Below are 23,287 nucleotides of genomic sequence, written 5' to 3'. Positions count from 1 at the left end.
ACTTCCATCGATCTAAAACGTGTCAAACTGGTTTTACCACCTGAAAATAGCACATTACCCTATCTTTATTAAAAGTACACCTCATTTCATTTATGAGATCGACACAATAGGCTATAAGGTCATTGGCGTAAATGTATTCCTTAGCATGCAAAAAAAGATTCAACTTCATCCCTATTATACTACTATGTGCCCGCAATATACAGGTTTCAAGTGATTCATTTATCCGCTTGCATTGCTCGCTTAAGGTAATTTTCCTCCACAAAAAATTATTTACTTACTACATATATATCCTCGTGAGAACCTTCGTAATTTTGAAGTTCCCTTAAACATATTTTACAGGAAGCTGTTGTGATATCCTCCAACCAGACACTAGCGGCGTCCCTCTTCAGTCCAGCATCATGATGTGCTACCGTCACAAAAACAAAGGGCTTCTTGGAGAACTTTCCCTGTAATAAAAAAAACGAGTATTCGCCACTTAATCTTTACTAATCTGTGCGCTTCGATTCTGTTTGGACTTCTTCTATACTTACCAGTATACAAATCATGAAACCAACAGAGTAAATAATTAAACATAGCAAACCGAAGGAAAATTGACAGTCTCGCAGGTCGTCCCAGTCCACCACTGTGATATGCGTTGCACTACCGCTACCCCACCCACGGGAGCACCTGGGTAAGCCAGCCAGTCTACCGTCACGTTAGAATAAGACATTCGCTCGTTAAATCCTGCTGTCATTACGCACGCGGTAAATTTATCGGAATTGACATTCTCAATCCACGATACAGAGGCATCATGGACGTAAGACTTATCACTGGTATCCAGATGATTGACAGTTATTTGAGCTTCAATGGGTTTGTCAGGATAGAATACAAAGGGCTCCAAACGAATAACTTGACAAAATGAATACCCCAGGGAGGGAATGTGCGGCATGCTGCGACGGCCACGCTGTAAAGGAAATCCTAAAGAAAAAAAATAAAACAAGTAAATTAGGGATGTCTTGAAAACCGGGAAAAAACAGAAGGAGAAAATCTCCTTCTCTTGTTAGCCACATGGCCTCCCATATATAACACGCTCATTTATTGTAGAAGTAAATAAGAAATAAGAATTCAAATAAGGCGCCACCCTAAAAAAATGCATTATGCCCTCTGATTGTTTACTTTAAATCTTTTTTAACATGTCCGAGTGATAACCTATAACTGCCGATTATATCGACATATATATTGAGACGGTTATATAAGCTTAACTTAACAGGATTGGTTGTTGCAGCTAAATTATAAAAAAAATCGATAGAAGGCTTCACGTCAAGAAGTAACTCTAGAGAGTTAATATATGGTGGCGCTAGTTCGTGAACTGTCTTAAAAGCTAAACCTAATATGTTAAAATAAATACGAGCGCGACTCCACAAATGTAACCTAAGTTGATCTAACCTTCACAGCCACCGGGATGCTGTATCGTAAAGTTCAGCTGAAGAGAGCACATTTCTTGTTCAAATAGGCATTTATTATCATAAGTGGTGCCATTTGAAGAACAAACTGGTTCTTGATAGGAGGGACAGCTGTTTACGCAGACGCAGCGAGCATCATGGGGCCCCACTGCCTTACAATGACCATAGTGGTAACATGTCACTTCAATGCAAGGATCCAAGTCTAGCATCATAATAAAAAAAATAGTCAAAGTCAGTCTTCAGTGAATGATAACAAAAATTTCAGGCGAGCGTGCCACTGCGATCTTTTTCACATTTTAAAGCCCTTGTGTTGTAACATGCACTAACGCAAGTTAAAATGTTTTTTCTCTCGTAAGCTTACGCATGCAGATTCCGAAACCGGTACTACAAAATGTCATTACAGCGTGTTTCTGTGAGATAAACCCTCTTATCGCCACCTGCAATGTGAGAACCGTTGTGAATCACTTAGCACATGAGCAATATACCACCTGAAAAGTTATGGTCTCAGAGCCTTTTCAGTTGTAACCTGCGATCATGCCGTGTCCCTTTATCTCTATAATCTGTTTTCGGGAGGAGAGCATGATACAATCCTTTCACAGATCACATGCATAAAAGCCAGAATCTGAACTTCTTTCTGATTGGATAGGAAACAATACGGATGATTTCGCTGTTGCGATTGGCCAAAATGTCGCCATCCATTAGTTGTTGTTGATTTCAGTCTGCATTTTTGCTTACGCAATGAGCAACGAATACACTCTCGAGTTCGTTATCAAATTTCTACCGGCTCAGTTTTCTTGAATTTGAAGAATGTCTAAATAGAAATTTTCACCCATGAAATATCTCATCGTGTGATCTTGTATCAAGATCAGCAGGGCTTGCCAAGATAATCTTACAAGGAACAGTGCAAAGAGGGAAAAGCAGAGGAAGGCAAAAGAACGGCTGGGAAAATAACATCTTTGATTGACAGGGTTGAGGTTTTGCAACACCCTAAAAGAATCTGAAAACATTGTCAATTGGAGGGAAACGGTTGCTTAGCCTGTGGCGCCCTAATGGTCATTATGACTACGGTAGGCCTTTCCAGATTCTGCTCCGAAAAAGCTAAAAAGTTGCTAAGAAATATGCCAAAAAGTTGCTCAAAAGTTGCTCAAAATTGAAAAAGTTGCTCAAAAATGTTGTTAAGTCTAATTTTAATAACAATTGCTTTGTAATCAACATTAAGGTACAACTAAGTAACTAGTTACAACAAATTAGGCAACCTTTAGTTGAATCTAAGTGGCTAGTTACAAAAAGTTAGACAGTTTCGACAGTTTTTTCTTGGGAGGGGAGGGAGGTTTTCGATTTGTTCGTCTTCAGAAGACAACGTGGCGTCCGCCATTTTGTTTACACAAGGCTTTTCAGTTCTCGTGGGGGGCGTCCCCCACGAGAAGGGAAAAACCCTGGGAACGAGGCTGAGGCTGCCCAAACCTTAAACCCAAACCCAATTCTTGTAATTAATTACCACGTCCACATGATACCCATTCAAAGGGTAAAAATATGAGTTTTACTAGAAAGATGTTTAGAATTTTAACCAAGAGAATTTTAACTTGTTTATGTTAAAAAAGGTGGGTTATTCAGCATTTTGGTTCAAAATAGCCCAAAAGTTCCCCAAAAAAGTGCTAGTTTTCCAAAAAGTTGCTAGAAGTTGCTCTCTGACAAAAAGGTTGCTCAAAATCCTAAAAGTTGCTAAAAAGTTGCCGAGCAGAATCTGGAAAGGCCTAGACTACGGGATAGGTGTTAGGTGCAAAATTTCGATAATAAATCGATTTCATTTCGACACATTTGAAGGAGGGGCTATATCCGAGAGGGGTAGGGGCTTATTATCGGATGTATTTTCTGTTCATCGGTAGATAGGCCTTTACCTGGGGAGACTTACAAGTAGCAGTTTGAGCTACCCCTGGAATAGATGCCGGCTCATCCTTGTGCTGCCGGTACCTATAGAAATACATCTTGGTGGAAAGAGAGTGTGGAATGAACTTTACCTACCTCCAATCACCAAATAATCGACTGAAAGGAGGATACTCTTTATGTTTTCGTCACTTTTGTAGTTTTTCATACAAATTTCCATGTCATTTCTGGAGGTATACTAAGAGTGAAATTTATCAAAAATAAAGCAATAGTGTCAATGGCGAATATTTTTAGTTACGTTTAGTTACCTTAAAGATGACGTAAATTAGCTAAACCACCCCAATTACCCGATACGTATACTCGAACGTCATAATAATCAGAACATTCAGATCATGATCAGAACTCCATTTATGGAAATTTTTCGACATTTTTTTTAGATTCCCATGCAAACACTCTAACTTCGCACACGATTGCCTACTCGTCACGATGGCGTCGAAAACGGTGATAAGGCCTATTGATCTCAGTTTTACTGACAGTAACGTAGTGAATTCAAAGCAGTCGGTTCGACTGCGGCACCCTATCAAAAACAGTGAAAGTCACCGCAACTGAGTGGAATGGTCACTTACAAGAAAGTCCATTAGTGAAAACAGAATTGACCGAGAAACAAAAAGGTTATTACTGAAAGGTGGTAGCTTACTCAAAGTGGTCGTTAACGAGAATGTTAGGCTAAGGAATCAAATACTATCATGGCAAAGAAACAAAACGATTATTCACCTAAATTACGAGAACGGTCTTAGAGCAATGTTTGAAAGAATAAAAGCAAGGTAATTGTTGTCGTCGTTTCGCTGTTCTTGAAGATTCATTTGATACTCAGTTTCTCAGTATTTTCTAACAATTCAAGTTTATTCATCATTTACGCGTCGAAATCGGGCTCGCCTCTTTTCACGTCAACATTACGAGCATTAACAGAATGATTAACAGAATGATTCGTTGAAAAAGGAAAAAGGCCAAATATCCTGATGAGAAATTCGCTAAAGAATGAAAACCTCTTGGAAAAAAAACGACTTACACTAGCATGAATTGTCTCCGGGTATTCGGTTTCTATATCTCAATTCTTCTCTTCATGTCATCTACTAGCTCAAAACTGAATTTTAAAACATCGCGCTCGAATGCAAAAGTACCCTTCAGGGAATTTAGGGGACGCGTTGCTATCGACAACGGGTTTAATTTATAAGAGTAATGTTTACCTCGACCCAGGCTGTCATTGCATCGCATTCAGATCCCTGTGAGGTAACATTTCTGTAAATGCGTTTTGGTGTCAAAACCACCACTGGAGGAGCAAAGAATGGACTTGTGAAGTTTACTTTCTGAAATAAGAAAGACATGGTCTGTAAGAATCACTTTTTTATGGGTGAACTGTTTAAATCATTGTGTAAGACCGTATCTATAATCATCCCATACTAAAGAGGATACAGCGGAATAACGCGAATGCGTAATTTTGGCTTTCCAAAAAAATTCAACTAAAAAAATGAATTTTTTTTTTTTTTTTTTTTGCTTTATCTTTCCATCTTACCAGGTCTTATAGCTGCGTATATCGCCAACCGAGTTCTAGAGGTATACTTGCCCCACTTTGGCCTCAATTTCGTCGATAAAAATTTAAAAAATTGGTTTAGTGTGAACCTGAACTTAGAGACTCCTAACTATTTTTTTTTTTTACTGATTTTTCTTGGATAAGAATTTTTGTGTGGCTAAAAATCCGCTTACCTGACAAAAAGCATAATTGTCTTGTTTAGTGTTGTTTGTAAATACAAGGCTCTCTGTCAAAGTGAAGTTGTCAAAACTCGCCTCGGTGTAAGCCATCCAGTTCTGCAAGAACAGGAAAATACTTACCCTAAGTACTTAGTTCAGCGTGAGACGTATACTAAGCAAATAAGTATTAATTTAAAAACAGAACATAGGTTTAGCCAAAACCAAAGGTGAAGCTCCCATAAACAAGTTTGTAATTCACTTCGTCAGCAGGGTTTCGTTCCGACGGCACATAGCAGGTGTGGATGCTGAAGTTGCAGTCACGACTGTGGCACAAAATCCGTCGTCATCGTCTAACGTAGACTTAAGGACCTGATTGTCAGTCAGGAACATCAAACCGATGACATCAGAACATCAAAGCTGCGATTTCCCGATGCCAATAAAATAACCGGCCTCTATAAATAGGTAGCATATGATATACGCAGCCGCTTCAGCCAGCAATCTGTTAGGAGGTAGACTGGATTCGGCGAGGGAACCGAACAACTGACCAACATGACGGTCATCTATATATTGGGACACAGGAACCCCCTTGTGAGCGAGCTGCACTTGTGACGGCGAGACCTAATTTGTGATAAATGTAAGCGTTCGTCATGAAAGAGGCGGGGTTTTGAAGGTTGCATAGTGAGGGGAAGGATTTTAAAAATGGGGGAACGTACTTCTCCAACTCTCCCCCAGACCGCAAGCACACTAGTGGAGACCCAGTCGACTATGGTGTCAGAGATAAAGGTTTGAAACTGCTCACAAATCGGAGCGTTACCAAGGTGAATGGGAGGTGGACGAGGCCCGTTATACGGTGAGCCCCGAAAATTCCCGTTGAAAGGCTTGAAGAAATGTTTAACATGGACACCATCCCGGATAATGGCCATGTGAATTTCCCCAGCGTTGAAATACCGAGGATTGCGGAAACGGAGTTGGCGCAAAAATACTAGGAGTGGGCGAGCCGCAACCATACCAGGAGAAGGGTGGAGGCCAACAAAGGGGCAGGTTCCCTGGTTCATATCACAAAAAGGAACATACGTGGAAAATGAGCGCGCAGCCACGTTAACAACCCCAGAGAAAAACGAACTGGGATCCTAAAACGGAAAAGGAGAAGGAACGCCAAAATAATAACTTAAAAGCGAGACGAACGAGGCATGTGACCCAGAGCTCCGAAGAGAGTCCGAAATTTGGGGCATAGAGCAGCCCCCCCCCCCCCCCCCCCTCACAAAATGAACGAAGAAGAGGAAGTAGTAAGGAGGAACTACAAAAGAAAACAAAACTACAAAATGTGACAATAACGGTTTATTATACGAACCCACAAGAAAAACAAAGTGCCTAAAGAAAGGATCGGCAGCTAAGAATTTCTGGCACGACCCCGACCAAACTGACAGCTGACTGGAAGGCAGCGGCAAGTACGGGCGCTATGACCCTTGAAGCACTGCAGCCCCCTACGACGGCGCAGCAGCACGCAGCACGGCCATAGCCATGGGGGGCGGAGAAGAATCTTTACTTACGCCCTTCAAGACGGTGGAAGTCTCCTTGGCGATCTTAACTCAAAAACTATCACCTAACAACCCGAGGAAAAGGCACTGTGGCTGTGGGGCATCCAGAGAATCCATACTTGCTTCAGTCTCGTCTTGCCCAGCCGCTTACTCTTCAGCCTTTTGGTGCCTTTCACTTCTGGCAAGCCGCGCGAGGGAGCTTAACAGGTCGATAACCTCAAACTTATCAAACATTGCTGCCGGGCGACTTATCTGCCTACGTAAAGCTGCAGTTACTGACTCCGAGCATTCTTATGATTTAAATCTCTCCAGTCCCAAATAACACGGCATGACAACATAAACGTATGATACACATGAAAAAGCTACATCCCAGGCTCTTTGCGAATACACGAGTAAACCTGTGTAACATCATCCTGTAAATCACCCCAGTGACCGGGGGATGTAAAATAGATCAAACGCAGCAGTTATGCTATACCTAGGACGCTAACTGAAAACCTGAAACCGGGTCGCCCGAGTTAGGTAAACAAAGGGACAAAACTACGCTTGTAAACGTTTCAAACCGGACCACGCGAACGACGAAAAAGCGTGCTCCATAAATGATATCCGATCCACTGACAGCATTCCGCAATAATTTCCACAATGGCAAGTTGCCTTGGTAATGACTAAAAATAAAACAAAAAACGAAAAACACTAGACGGATCCACCTCGCGTAACGAAATCAATCCCTGAGCTACGCGAACGAAAATAAATATATTTTTTATTATATCACTCCTTTGAAGGAATTGCACAAACTAAAGCATCAGCAAGTGGTATTGACAAGTGGCACGGCAACTAACAGTTAAACAAAAACACTCGAAAAGGATCCTCTCCTTTCAAGATCAAACTACACACGCTGGTGGCATGCCATAATTGTTCTACGAAACAGCAAGTTGCCTTCACCAGCGGAGCAGAACATTCAACTACGAAATAAGATTGGAAATATTCGCCCATGTAGAAAAGATGTCTAGTTACGCAAACAAGGAGAAAAAAACCCAAATTACTTCATTTTCCTCACTGGTGGCATCCCAGAACTGCTATACCAGAAACAAACTACCCTCACCAGCGGTACGCTCAAAATGGGTCCGTATTTCTGATATTGAAAGCGGAATCACACAAACAAATAAACGTAATTTGTCGCAATTCATTGGCATATTTTACAATCGTAACGGGCAACAAACGGCGTTACCAGATACACATTGAAAATGTAGAAAACCAATCCGGGCCTGACCCGCCTTTACTGAATAAAACTCTTTCACCAGTGGCATCCCTAAACTTATTGCACGCAACAATAAATCACCTTCACTGATAACAGACAACAGCCCAGCACGAAACTAACAGTTACGTGATAGAAAAGCATGATAATAGAAGCATAATGGGTGACAAAAGCGGGTGACAAACAAAAAGCCAGCGCAAAAGAAAAACGCAACTTGGCAAAAAGGCATGACAATGCGATAAGCCTAGAAGTAAAAGAAACTAAGCACCGTGAAACAAATAAACTCGAACATGCAAAGCGAAGAGGTGTGAGCATGCCAACGACTACTACAAACTTAAGAAACGAAACGCAAAACATGCAGAGAACTGAAAATAGACTAACCCCAAAACAGAAGAAACAATTAGTGAACGCAAAACCGAAAACCGGTCTAGAGAACCTTACGGAACATAGAAAGTGGCATAATAAAAACCGGCAAAGGGAAGACAAATATAGAATTTCCTCTCCTAGAGTGTCAGGAGGCGGAGCTTGCTATGGTCCCACATTCGCTTCTGGTGGAGTAGGCTGGATACTGCGTTTTCCGGGGCTGGTGGTAAAGCAGCTGGAACTGGCGCTGGATCGGGCGGAGGAGGAAGAACTTGGTCAGCCATGGGAAGCTGGTGGCAGTGGAATATCGAGAGTCGCAAAAGGCGAAAGAGTTCCCCGAGAACCGACAGTTAAAATAGCCACGACTTGAATGAAACCGCCGAATTTATACAAGCGGAGCGCAAAGCATCATGGTCACTACAAGCGTGAACTACCACGGAGAATGCGAACGGAATACACCAAATTTAGCTCAGAGCTAATTTATTATGCATTGAGAATGGATCCCTGATAGAATTGAATTATGAACGTGCCAAATTTTTTCCTATTTAGCTTTGTTCAATTAACCTGTTTTCATTTTTCTATGTCAACTTTATTGTAATTGGATGTACTTTCTTAACGACCATTAAATAATCTTGAGAATGTGCACCCCGGGATGATGGGGTTGCATGTAGGTTACCGCACCTACGTGGGGCCCCTACATCCATCTAAACAGGCCCTTTAAAGTGAAAACTGGCAGTGTTTTTTCCACTTTTTGTGTGTCACACCACTTTCCATCATGATTTGGTGACCTGCATATGTATGCAAATTTTTGAGTAGACAAAAGGAAAATTCCCTTGAGAACATCACGTACGTGGTCTTAATTGGGAAAACAACTTGGTTTCATGATCGGGACACATTTATATTTAGTCAAGGTAACGTAACCAAGAATCCACCTATTGTAGTCCCTGTTTAGATGAGTGAAAGTCTAGGAAAATAACAATTTAATATATCATTTTTTTTTGCATCGTCTAAGAAACACCAAAGGCTATGTAGGTGAAGATATAAGACAGGAAATATGTCTTCTATTTGGAATTAACTGACTTTCAAAGGTCATCTATCGAGTTTGTAGGTCTCATGGTAGCGGAAACTATAAAATCTTTATTTCTCATTAAAACTTGCAGTGGAAAGATAATATTCCATTTGAGACCATTTTGCTGGCAGATTAAGGGTATATGAAACCAATATAGATCATTTCTCATTAACCAAGTCTTATATCCCTATATGGAAAATCGTACTCTTTTCCAATATATCCTTCCTCTCGTTATCAGGAAACGTATTTTAAAGTCTATGCTGGCGCTGAGAGCTTATAAGATACGCAACGTCAAATTACCCAGCTGTTTTTGTGGATATTGAGGTATGAATTGGTAGCTGATAAGAAAATGAATTTGCAACGCGCCAACAATACAAGCATCAGGAATATTGCCTTTCATGGGACATGGCAAACAATAAAATGGAAAATAAATGTCCCGTTATCCCCTCCATCTCAACCTCTCTCCAGAAATAAGTGGGTTGATAGTGTTGAGAAACAAAACATTAATTAATTTCGGAACCACTACGAGCCTCAGCGCTCCGGAAGTTAAAAAATTCGTACCGTCTGGTTGCTATGAAGTGACGTAATCATCCAGTTGAGTATCCATCACTGTAACACTTTTGCGGTCAACTACCGCAGCGCTCGTAAAGTACTTTAATTAAAACCGTGTTCAAAACCCTGTAGGAAGTCTGTTTATTTTTGAGTCGATTAATGCACTGCTGACTTTCACGAAGTCAACTTTTGCATAAATTATCAAACATTATGTTAAGCGGGAAATCTACCTATGGTTCGCGGGAGAAGAAACTTCTATAGCGGCGCAAGACAAATGTTTCGAGAGTCGAGGATGTGCTCACAAACTATTCACTATGTGACGAAAGGAGAAATCACTGGCATGATAGCTGCATGTAATAGTAATTTTATCAATCCAGGTCGCGCCGTGTTCGCTCGAGAACGCTGTGACAACCTCGTTTGGCGCGCTTCTCAATACTTCCAAAACATGTTGTAATCGGTAAGTAGACTTAAGCACTTACTATTGCCAAGCCATTGGAATCAGTGTATACCCAATTCTTTGTCTGAAGATTCTTGCAAACACATATACCAAGTAAATCTGGATGGAAGAGGAAATTGTCTCCTGAAACGCAGCCAGATTATATTTTGAAGGATGGCGGCACAATTCAACGCGTCTTCCAGGTCAGCCCTAATTTATAGTTCGTAAGAGTATAAATTGCGATCTCCCTATTAAGCTTTCTTTGATAAAACTTCAGTAGAAACAAAACAACGCAGACATGACATTCTCCTGCATGAGACGCAATCGGCTGAAGGAAATATCTGTTTACAAAGTCGGGTAAATTATCCATTCTTGCGCACCGCAAAATCAGCTAAAATCAGTCGCTGGAAACCTGGCATATTATTAAGCCTGAGCGCTTCTAAGAATAACACGTTTAGAACTTCGACGCGTAGAAAAAAAGGCAGTTGTTCTATATCCTCTCTGGTTCATCCAGGTAGAAGTCCTGGCATATTATTATGCCTGAGCGCTTCTAGGATATATAACACGTTTAGCATTTCAACCCGTAGCCGTAAAAAAAAATTTAGGTAGTTGTTCTATATCCTTTCTGGTTCACCCAGGTAGAAGTCCTGGCATGTTATTATTATGCCTGAGCGCTTCTAGGATATATAACACGTTTAGCATTTCGATCCGTAGCCGAAAAAAAGAAATTAGGCTGTTGTTCTACAATCATCGTCAAAAGTGTTGGGAAGGTTGCCTTTTTTACCTCTTCTTTTTCTTCCTCCCCCCACCCCTGGCCCAATGTTGATCAAAACGTTAATGTTTGTGCGCGCAATTGTTCTGTTATATCCCAACATTGAATAGGGGGACGGGGGCTATTTAGCAAAAGAGAAAACTCTGTTTTTTTCAGGATTAAAACTGACTACTGTTAAGTTGTACAACCTTCCCAACTAATTTTGTCTGTGATTGTCTGAAAATTCTGGGTGTGGCAGTAAAAGGTCAAAAATCGACGACTTTTTGTCAGTAGAAACGTCTTCAAAAAACACTCGTAAACAGTACTCTGTTGAAAAAAAATATTTGCCGTACCTTGTTAAGACAATTTTTGGGGCACACGCCTGTTTATATTCGGCATGTTTTGCAACCCGGTAAGCACAACTATTGCTCTTTATGGGGCACAGGAAGAGGGCCAAAATACAAGTGCAAGATTATTTTCGGTGAAAGCTATTGACTATAGCATAGGCTGATATGCTTTAAATGTTAAAGCAAGATATAGTGCGTTCACCAGTTCCCCAAAAAATCATTCGGATCGCTACATATATGCAGCTGACATATTCCTTAGCAGCTCCCCCATTCTTTACAACATTCAGCACATGCCCATTTGCCACGCGAGCAAACTATGAGGCTGAGTGGAAATTTGCTGAATTCTAGAGGCTACTTTCTCTAGCTGAATAACTCTAGTTAAGCCCTCGTGGCACTGCTTTTCGAAACTGGTTTCAGAAAACGAGAACATAGTACGCTCTTGATTTAGATTAAGGCGTCTATTGTCTTCGTTAACCTAATTAAAAAGGATAACACACGCAAAGTCATTACACACCACATTACTCCATTTTCGTAGCCGAAAATAATTCCTTTATAGTAGCGCTAACGACAAGATAGCCTAATGGACTTGTTCGGGGCTTTGCAAGGACTTAACCAAACGAATTTTAATAGACAGTTTAGCTTAATTCTAAGTAAAATACGACATTACTCCATGGATAGCGTTAAAATTAAACTAACTTTGCTAATTGACCTTTATGGGGCACTGTTTAAATGGAGTAATGTTGGGAAACAGTTGTTAAATTTATCCCCGTAGATAAATGCGACAAAAGCTGTCCATATTCTTACATGGTTTACATGTTTTTGCCCTTTTCTTGTTTGAAAGTTGGTTCATTGTGCATATATTTCGCATTTTCTTATGGAGTAATGTGGTGGAGTAATGTGGAAACCCATGTTGTTTACTGTTCTCAAATTATCTGAATGATTGACAGGCGACGCTAGCACAGCAATTTTTATATAAACTCTGAACATGGCTGAATAATTTCTTTTATAGAGGTTCCGTATTACTTTCAGGCCTTACGAAAATAAAGTCTAGAAGATTTTCATTCAGCACTTATCTCACTCCTCCCTCACAACTACAAATTTCATGTTTTTCTAGGATAGTTTAACACCGCCGGAATGAAAAAAAAAAACTTTATTGTGGCAGCCTTTATGCCATTTGTATTTGTAACATCTTTCAAAATATTTGGCTGATAGGAAACAACAAAAGTTAACCAGGAATAATGCCGCTGATGAAAAAGATGCATGTATACATGACAACGACAGCAATCGTACAGTATTTTCTTACTTAAAAATACCCTCATGACTTCTCGCTAAATCTGGTGAAACAGACCAGCTGTGGCCATTCCTTCTACATAGTCCACGCGAAGGAAACGTCCTCTTGCTTCATGAGGAAAATTAAAGGCCTTAAATGTTTTCTTCTGGCGTTCTTAGAAGAAAGCGTTTCCACCCAGTGGATTTTGTGGTCACGCTATGAAATGTCACGCACGTCAGATGCAAAATTCTCCTACATGTATTTATGATTTTACCGAAATATAACCTTTATTATATTTTTTATATAGTTTGGAAAGTGCATTATCAGCACAGTTCCAGGGCGAGATATCTCAACCAAATGTTAAATGCGACAAGTTTTATATGCGTTTAAAGTTGATTTCCTATTCTCCTACAATCATCGTCAAAAGTGTTGGGAAGGTTGCCTTTTTTACCTCTTCTTTTTCTTCCTCCCCCCACCCCTGGCCCAATGTTGATCAAAACGTTAATGTTTGTGCGCGCAATTGTTCTGTTATATCCCAACATTGAATAGGGGGACGGGGGCTATTTAGCAAAAGAGAAAACTCTGTTTTTTTCAGGATTAAAACTGACTACTGTTAAGTTGTACAACCTTCCCAACTAATTTTGTCTGTGATTGTCTGAAAATTCTGGGTGTGGCAGTAAAAGGTCAAAAATCGACGACTTTTTGTCAGTAGAAACGTCTTCAAAAAACACTCGTAAACAGTACTCTGTTGAAAAAAAATATTTGCCGTACCTTGTTAAGACAATTTTTGGGGCACACGCCTGTTTATATTCGGCATGTTTTGCAACCCGGTAAGCACAACTATTGCTCTTTATGGGGCACAGGAAGAGGGCCAAAATACAAGTGCAAGATTATTTTCGGTGAAAGCTATTGACTATAGCATAGGCTGATATGCTTTAAATGTTAAAGCAAGATATAGTGCGTTCACCAGTTCCCCAAAAAATCATTCGGATCGCTACATATATGCAGCTGACATATTCCTTAGCAGCTCCCCCATTCTTTACAACATTCAGCACATGCCCATTTGCCACGCGAGCAAACTATGAGGCTGAGTGGAAATTTGCTGAATTCTAGAGGCTACTTTCTCTAGCTGAATAACTCTAGTTAAGCCCTCGTGGCACTGCTTTTCGAAACTGGTTTCAGAAAACGAGAACATAGTACGCTCTTGATTTAGATTAAGGCGTCTATTGTCTTCGTTAACCTAATTAAAAAGGATAACACACGCAAAGTCATTACACACCACATTACTCCATTTTCGTAGCCGAAAATAATTCCTTTATAGTAGCGCTAACGACAAGATAGCCTAATGGACTTGTTCGGGGCTTTGCAAGGACTTAACCAAACGAATTTTAATAGACAGTTTAGCTTAATTCTAAGTAAAATACGACATTACTCCATGGATAGCGTTAAAATTAAACTAACTTTGCTAATTGACCTTTATGGGGCACTGTTTAAATGGAGTAATGTTGGGAAACAGTTGTTAAATTTATCCCCGTAGATAAATGCGACAAAAGCTGTCCATATTCTTACATGGTTTACATGTTTTTGCCCTTTTCTTGTTTGAAAGTTGGTTCATTGTGCATATATTTCGCATTTTCTTATGGAGTAATGTGGTGGAGTAATGTGGAAACCCATGTTGTTTACTGTTCTCAAATTATCTGAATGATTGACAGGCGACGCTAGCACAGCAATTTTTATATAAACTCTGAACATGGCTGAATAATTTCTTTTATAGAGGTTCCGTATTACTTTCAGGCCTTACGAAAATAAAGTCTAGAAGATTTTCATTCAGCACTTATCTCACTCCTCCCTCACAACTACAAATTTCATGTTTTTCTAGGATAGTTTAACACCGCCGGAATGAAAAAAAAAAACTTTATTGTGGCAGCCTTTATGCCATTTGTATTTGTAACATCTTTCAAAATATTTGGCTGATAGGAAACAACAAAAGTTAACCAGGAATAATGCCGCTGATGAAAAAGATGCATGTATACATGACAACGACAGCAATCGTACAGTATTTTCTTACTTAAAAATACCCTCATGACTTCTCGCTAAATCTGGTGAAACAGACCAGCTGTGGCCATTCCTTCTACATAGTCCACGCGAAGGAAACGTCCTCTTGCTTCATGAGGAAAATTAAAGGCCTTAAATGTTTTCTTCTGGCGTTCTTAGAAGAAAGCGTTTCCACCCAGTGGATTTTGTGGTCACGCTATGAAATGTCACGCACGTCAGATGCAAAATTCTCCTACATGTATTTATGATTTTACCGAAATATAACCTTTATTATATTTTTTATATAGTTTGGAAAGTGCATTATCAGCACAGTTCCAGGGCGAGATATCTCAACCAAATGTTAAATGCGACAAGTTTTATATGCGTTTAAAGTTGATTTCCTATTCTCCTACAATCATCGTCAAAAGTGTTGGGAAGGTTGCCTTTTTTACCTCTTCTTTTTCTTCCTCCCCCCACCCCTGGCCCAATGTTGATCAAAACGTTAATGTTTGTGCGCGCAATTGTTCTGTTATATCCCAACATTGAATAGGGGGACGGGGGCTATTTAGCAAAAGAGAAAACTCTGTTTTTTTCAGGATTAAAACTGACTACTGTTAAGTTGTACAACCTTCCCAACTAATTTTGTCTGTGATTGTATATCCTTTCTGGTTCACCCAGGTAGAAGTCCTGGCATGATGTTATTATGCCTGAGCGCTTCTAGGATATATAACACGTTTAGCATTTCGACCCGTAGCCGAAAAAAAATTAGGCTGTTGTTGTATATCCTTTCTGGTTCACCCAGGTAGAAGTCCTGGCATGATGTTATTATGCCTGAGCGCTTCTGGGATATATAACACGTTTAGCGTTTCGACCCGTAGCCGAAAAAAAAAATTAGGCTGTTGTTCTATATCCTTTCTGGTTCACCCAGGTAGAAGTCCTGGCATAATGTTATTATGCCTGAGCGCTTCTGGGATATATAACACGTTTAGCGTTTCGATCCGTAGCCGAAAAAAAAATTAGGCTGTTGCTGTATATCCTTTCTGGTTCACCCAGGTAGAAGTCCTGGCATGATGTTCTTATGCCTGAGCGCTTCTAGGATATATAACACGTTTAGCATTTCAACCCGTAGCCGAAAAAAAGAAATTAGGCTGTTGTTCTATATCCTTTCTGGTTCACCCAGGTAGAAGTCCTGGCATGATGTTATTATGCCTGAGCGCTTCTAGGATATATAACACGTTGGCAATGAAATTGACCGCAGACTTTAAAATGTTCTTTTTAGAAGGCACTGAATTATTTTTTTTCCGGACATTTTGTTCGATATCGCATTTTTAATTAATTTTATTTGTCGCCCCAGGATGATGACATGATTGCGTGTAAATTGACGCCTCTATCATATTAGATGCGAAATACGATCAGAGATTAAGGGAATAGGGAATGTTGCAAGCTACTGGGTATCCAGCTGAGATAGCTGACTTTTACTCAGCTATCTCAGCTGGATACTGAGGGGTTTTTTTGGTTGCTAAGACCGTGCAGCTCGTTATGGGCGAGAGGATAAAGCTTAAAATGGCTTCAGTGAGGCCAACTTGACCTTAAAATTGATGTCAAATTGAGATATAATTATATTGTACTGCAAAAGTGTTAGTTCATTATCTTAACAAAATATCAAATCCTAATTTGCAAAGAGATCTTGCCTTCTTGGCTTTATTTATGCTTTCTGTCTTTTCTTTTTGTATGACAAGGTTAATTGCACTTAGCCGGCGTATATAAAATAAAACAAAAATTATCATTTTTAGGAGGGATGCATTATTTTAACCCTTTTAATTTGAGACGGCTGCCGTGTTGTAACTACTATTTTACTTACAATTTCAATATTTTTGTGAACTCCGTCGAAAATTTTAGATTCCTTGAGACAAATCTTGAAACTGTCCTTGCGCGAGTCCTCCATCCACACGGCCATTGCATCCTGAGGTCTCTCTAGAGTCTGGTGACTAGGGGTTACAAGTATGACTGGGGGTGACAGGAAAGGCTGAAAACAACCAAAAAGAGAACGACATACATTTCATATATTCTTTTAAGGTTTTAAATTACATATTTAATATGTTATTGTCAATTTGCACTTCTTCTTGCATCTCAAGAGAAAAGTAAGGCTTGCCATGAAAGCAGAAACGCATATGATAAAAAAAAAATAGAAAGAAAGAAAAATTATGAATGAACCAATGAATCAATGAAATGTTCACAACCGTCTTAAGGTATCTATACCGTTGATATATTGATGCCAATTGTCCTCTTATAAAATGGAAATATTGCACTCTTTGTTGAGATCACTCTTAATTTTAAAAAAAATACAAATTTAATTTGAAAAAAAAATACAAATTAAAATACTTACCTGCTGAAAATTAATTATTTTGCACTGTGTTCCTGTTGTCCAATCACCAAAAGATATAGATCCCCTTTTGCCTCCAGATGGAGCAGATTGTGTTGCAATCCAGTTCACCTCTGCTGTGTTATTGGACCCATCACTGTATTCTAGAACACAAGCCTTGAAACCACTTTGATCTACTGACTCCACCCAGATGGCGCCCCCGTTACCACGAGTACGGCTTTTGATAGAACGACTCAGTGAAGCAAGAACAGTAACTTCGTGTCCACCATGGAAAGGTGTCGCAAACGAGACCTGTTGGCAAGCGAATAGCCCAGGAGAAACTGTAATCACGTTGGCTTTACCAGCTTTAAAGATGCCTGCTATTTTAAAGAAATTAATAAATTAAAATATTTGCAATGTCGATTATAAGAACACAAACAATACGATTTTTTTAATAACTAGTTATTTATAATTATTTCAATGTTAACCCATTAGCTGAACCCACAACTGATTTTCGACGCAATTTAATTTCTTCTTTGAGAACGTGCCACACCCTAAAACTTCATCTGCTCTTGCTATTTTCAAACGCTAAGAAATCACCTTTAGCAACAAACAGCAATTATAATGAGTAAGAAAATTGATGAGAATTTTCAAGTTTATGTACCTTTACTGCCTTGGACGAGAGGCCAAAGAACGAACAAAACGCAGCACAGACGTAACTGGACACGGTGAATGTTCGGCGTCATTGCTTTTAATGAAGAAGCCTTTCTCAGGTGTTATTATATACGCTCTTGATGAATAGGAGGGTGATAGGTTAAGTGCCTGAACGTGCAACTGTACTGAAATTGAGTTTATTTTTTAACCTAAAGGATATTTAGGCCATGATACTCATTGGCTGCAATGAAAGGAATTTTCTTTTAAATGCTTAGGTAAACACACAACGTAGGAATCATTGTAAGAAATTCTTGAATACATGCGAAAGACGAGAAACGAAATACTGAAAATAATAGGGAGGTGCGAGATATCTTTGGCGTATCTCAAATAATTGATTTAGAATGAAGGGCCTTACACTTTCTTTTATAACTTAAAGAAATATTTCGTTTTCAGTTGTCTCATCTCTTAGTCAGAGGGCTAATAGATCATTATTTATATTTGTTTTCTGTAGTCTTTCTGTCGTCGTTTTATTTAAGAGTACTCGAGCTTGGTATTTCCTGATGAGACATTTGTCTAAAGACAATCGTATTTGATTCAACGTGATGTAAAGCACACTTCATCATTTATTAAAACGTATTAATAGACTATCAATTTTAAGGTTTAGGAAGCTTAACTGGGGACTGGGGACAAGCTAGCCTGAACGTTCCCTGGAAAAACTGCAACCGCTTTGTTGAAAGGCTTGCATGTTATAGAGAAGATCGGAATATTTGCAAAATAGACTTGAACCAAGATATTAACATACTTTTTAAACCACGTTTAAAAGCACACGTTAAGACATTGATGAATTAACTCCACAATTGTTTTTTTAGACGCATGCTAATTTCTTCTTTGCGAGCTAGTTCCATCACAAATTCTTCTGCTCCTTCCGACTTAGGACGCCAAAAAATTACCATTATCACAAAATCATATTATAGCGTGCAAATAAAAAGATGAAGAATTTGTTTTTATGTACCCTGACTGCTCTCGACGAGCAGGGAAAGTGCAAAAAGGACCCGACAGAGACACAAGGGGATAAGGTTGTTGTTTAATATCTTTGCGGCTTTCTGGTATGATATTAAATACACCACACTTACCCTTGGTCAAGTGCATTAAAAACCTGAACGTGCAAAGGTATAAGTAGAGTGAAATGAAGAAATGATAATATTATTATCAGAGGAAAAAGGTGAAAGGTCTCTTCTATCTCACGATCGGTTCTATCAGAGAGAAGTGTTCAGTATCGCAACTATTTTCTGTTCAATATTTGGTCCAAATTTCAAGCACTGTTGTTTTAAAACTCCAAAACTATCCCTTTCTAGATTAATTACGCTGTCATGTTCTCCGTCTACTTTTTTCGTGTTTCCTTTTTATTAAGGAACACAATCCTACTTTCCGATACAATTTCTTCCCCACTCGGTAAGCGTTGGAGTTGTGCAGGTGCCAATAAATGTATTTGAAAAGCCCTGGCATCCTATCAACTACTGTTGTCGATATTTGCTTAAGGCAACCCCTTTCTGTATTGATTCACAATTTAAGTTTTGAAGTTATGAATATATGGAAATCATATATGTGGCAACTATGTTATTTAACGTTTACGTTCTGGTTCTGATCAGCAAAGGTGTAGTAATCAATTAAGATTATGGAGTGCGTCCGAGGTCGAATTATAAAAATCGGATGTGCAAGGAAATGCCACAAAGTTTATTTGATGATATCTTCGCCCCACGTAAGGGAATCCAGGACAGTCTTGGATTCTCGATTCCGGATTCAAGAAACTGGATTCCAGTATTTGTCATTAGAACTTGGATTTTGGATTCCAATCGTTAGTGAGATTCCAGATTCCACAACCAAGGATTCCGAATTCCATAAACAAAATTTTCCCATATTCCGGAATCTGCGATTCCCTTACATAGGGCGAATATCTCCAAAAATAAAAATATATATTCGGTGGGCAAAGGGGTTCTGTGTTCTGATATCAAGATATATTGAGAACCAAATACGAATTGAAGTGTCTCACGTAAACATCAGAATTGGAAAACAAGTTGTACCATTCTTGCATGAAATAGATTGTTTACAAAGCCGGCTGAGTTGTAAAACATCAACAAATAAAATAGTCCAGAACCCTGTTCTTAATTGTTTCCACACCGGATCGATTATCCATTCGTTAAAAAACCTATGCAATATCTGTGGTGTCATAGTTGTTATTTTGTTGAAAGAAAGATAAGCTTGCCGCATGCACGTGAGCCTTTTTTCGTTGCCTAGCACGTGACCATGGTCCGCCATGACGTAATTCAAACTGCCATCGAATAGACAAGAAGAATAACGAAAAAGTTAAACTTGTTAAATCTCATCCCTTAACACCTCATAATACCCAAAACCACAGAATGTCAAAGATTAGGAGTTGCGCTCTCCTAACGTCGAACGCAATAAAAGGAAAACATTTTAATAGGGAACTGTCTCATTTAGTTAATAGATCGACTGACGTTGGGAGAGGCAATGATTGATAGAGTGCTTCACATGAACCTTAATGCCATTTACTCAAGTGGTTTAAGGAGTCTTTAAGGCCTAGGTCAAAGGCGTGTTCAGGACATATGGTTGATTGGCAATATCTCTTGCTAGGACACCTAAAGCAATATTACTTTTTCTCCAAAAGTAAATCTTGAGGTCGTCTTGTGCCTTAACGTTTAATTATGCTCAAGTGACGTGTTACTTGACCATTAACCTAAAATAAACGAAATTGGCAGATTGGTGGTGAATTGTTTTGTTTGGCGTTTCTGAAAGAGAATACATAGCGTTTCTACGGTTGAAATGAAGCATTTTCGGCTTACATGAGCAAAAACATCTTATAAGTATGAATAGCAAAATATGTGATCGCATAGAGCGATGACTTGCCAATTTCCATTATTGAAACAACTGAACCGCACCTTAATCTAGGTATTAAAATTTGGAAGGTACCGGCTCTGTAAGTCATCATTTGTGATGATTAAAAAAGAAAAGTGAAAAATACATTTTGGGGGATGCACAATTTTTAGAACTTTATATTTCAGAAAGGCTATCATAGATTTTTTTTTCAATTCTTATAAAGGAAATAAAGGGAGATGTAAAGAATCAACCATAAGAGGACACAGAAAAAATCTGAGCCCCAGATGGGATTCGAACCCACGACCCTCCGTGTTCTAGATCGGATGCTCTAACCTCTGAGCTACTGAGGACTCGTTGGCGTGCATGGGTCATTTTTGTGGGTTGGACTTGCGAACCGCATCTCGCAGCCACACAGTCCATCACAAGCAATACATTAAGGCTTAACTGTATCACACAGTCACATTAATAGTAATTGATATTATTATTTCCTTTATAGTAGTCAGTGACATAGGTTGGTTGGTTGGAGGCTCCTTCATGGGTGAGACATTTCTTACTATTAATGTGATTGTCTGATACAGTTAAGCCTTGATGTGTTGCTTGTGATGGACTGTGTGTCTGCAAGATGCGGTTCGCAAGTCCAACCCACAAAAATGACCCTTGCTCGCCAACGTGTCCTCAGTAGCTCAGAGGTTAGAGCATCCGATCTAGAACACGGAGGGTCGTGGGTTAGAATCCGATCTGGGGCTCAGATTTTTTCTGTGTCCTCTTATGGTTGATTCTTTACATCTCCCTTTATTTCCTATATAATATTAATATCAGTGACATAGGTTTTCAAATCTTGCTAAGGTAAAGACAAATTGTATTAGAACAATTAAAACACTGGAGGATTTTAACAGATTATTGCTATCTTTCAAGAAAATTTATAGATTTCATGTCATCGTTATTCTGTTGCTATGGAAGCGGCGATGTTAACAAAACATCCAGTCAAACTTCTATTAAGCTGTTACCCTAAATTAAACGGTCACCTATCAATTCCCAAAATTTGCTTCTCTTATTTACTGTAAATTTGACCGCTATTGAACGGTCACCTTTATTAAGCGAACGCGGTCACAGTTTGGATTTCCCCAATGGCTAATTTTATGATAATTTACCTCTGCTAAACGGTCACCTTGTTACATAGCAATCAATAAAAGACATATTTTTGACACAAGATAAGCGAAGCATGTCTAGCTAGTTTCTTTCAAAGCTCAACAAACGAAAACATAACATTGCCATCTGGCTACTAAATAAACGTCTCTCTGAATAAGGTTTTGGAATTGCTGATGATTTGCTTGATTATAAAGACGCCTGCCTAATTTTCATTGTATTTTGTAGCGCCTTGTCACCTAGTGCACGCTTTTTACAATAGGTCGACGCCTTTTCGTTTGTCTTTGTTGGCTGCAATTTGTAAAATTAACTTGTGGAAGTTTTATGATTTAAAGCTCAAGGGTAATGGTGGCTACTAAGGGAACTAAAAAGTAGGAGTAATCGCTTTGCATCTTAAAGAGTGTTTTTATGGCGGAGCTCCGACCAAATAGTCGTCCGGATCGTACCAACAATTAGGAGCACTACCTAAAGGTCTTAGTTCGCACCAGCTCAAGTTTCCATTCCTAGTGAAAGAGCCTGTGTATGCTAGTAGTGTATTGTTTTATGCTCTCTCTGTAGTAGTATAATGTCCGTTTGTAGAAGTCGCAGCAATAGGTTTTTTCTTTTTTTTTTGTTTTATCGTGTGTGCCGTCTGTATAGTTTTCGTTAGTTACATCCTTGCTTGGCTTTATAGATATTTGTTACGGTGGATGGTTTTTCAATGCAGAATAATAATAATTGGTTTTCACCATAATAATTCTTAAATATATGTTCATTGAATGTTAGAGGCTTATCAGGGCAAGCTAAACGAAGAGAAATGTTTAATTGGCTAAGGGAGAAAAATTTCCATGTTTTTTTTTCTACAGGAGGTGCACTGTACGAAGGAAACCTGTGATTTATGGCAAAATGAATGGGGTTATAAAGCTTTTTTTAGCTGTGAAAATAGTCGAAGGGCGGGTGTGGCCATTCTGTTTAAAAATAAGTTCGATTTCGTTTTAAACAAGGATTTCGCAGACCCAGATGGTCGTTTTATCATTTTAGACATTAAGACGGCCGACTTATGTTTTACGCTTGTTAATCTTTACGCTCCAAATAAGGATGACCCCCTTTTCTTCCAAAATGTTAAAAACCGAATACTCGAATTTGATTGCGATAACATCATCTTGGGTGGAGATTTTTTTTAAAACTTGATTAAAATGCAGAATTGGACAAGGAAGGTGGCATTCTCGGCATCTCGCACCCGAAAGCGCTCACCGAAGTAGCAAAATTCAAATTAACCTTGACCTAGGCGATATCTGGCGTGACCAAAATCCCCTTGACAAGAGATTTACATGGAGAAGGCGTAATCCATCTATATCCTGCCGACTTGACTTTTTTCTTTTAAGTCGTCATCTCTATGGTAAAGTGGCTAAGTCTGATATCGTAGCTGGGTACAAAACCAACCACCCTATGATAAGCCTCAGCTTGGGTCTTACCGAAAACATCAGAGGCCCTGGGCTATGGAAACTTAACACCTCTTTCCTGATAGACGACGGATATTTAAACGCATCAAGAAGGTCATCCT

General features: G+C 39.2%; 1 protein-coding gene across 1 annotated transcript; it reads right to left on the bottom strand.

Annotated features, from left to right (window-relative positions):
• Window positions 1-1,420: 1,420 nt before the first annotated feature.
• LOC140923939 (uncharacterized) lies at window positions 1,421-17,795 on the bottom strand. Its single transcript, XM_073373956.1, has 7 exons — window positions 17,714-17,795; window positions 17,074-17,429; window positions 16,549-16,713; window positions 5,091-5,192; window positions 4,574-4,693; window positions 3,465-3,564; window positions 1,421-1,644 (listed from the first exon to the last, which is right to left on the bottom strand). The coding sequence occupies exons 1-7, from the start codon at window positions 17,793-17,795 to the stop codon at window positions 1,421-1,423; spliced, it is 1,149 nt and encodes a 382-aa protein (XP_073230057.1).
• Window positions 17,796-23,287: the final 5,492 nt, after the last annotated feature.

The sequence above is a fragment of the Porites lutea genome, chromosome 14 (assembly GCF_958299795.1).
Source record: "Porites lutea chromosome 14, jaPorLute2.1, whole genome shotgun sequence".
NCBI lineage: Eukaryota > Metazoa > Cnidaria > Anthozoa > Scleractinia > Poritidae > Porites > Porites lutea.
This window is presented reverse-complemented; position numbering and strand designations above follow the sequence as displayed.

Excerpts from the sequence above, each read along its gene's own strand:
- LOC140923939 (XM_073373956.1), bottom strand. The coding sequence starts at position 17,795 with ATGACGCCGAACATTCACCGTGTCCAGTTACGTCTGTGCTGCGTTTTG. Across the intron at positions 4,694-5,090 it reads ACAATTATGCTTTTTGTCAG|AAAGTAAACTTCACAAGTCC; the intron begins GTAAGCGGATTT and ends TTCTTATTTCAG. Across the intron at positions 3,565-4,573 it reads CAATGACAGCCTGGGTCGAG|TATACCTCCAGAAATGACAT; the intron begins GTAAACATTACT and ends TTTCACTCTTAG.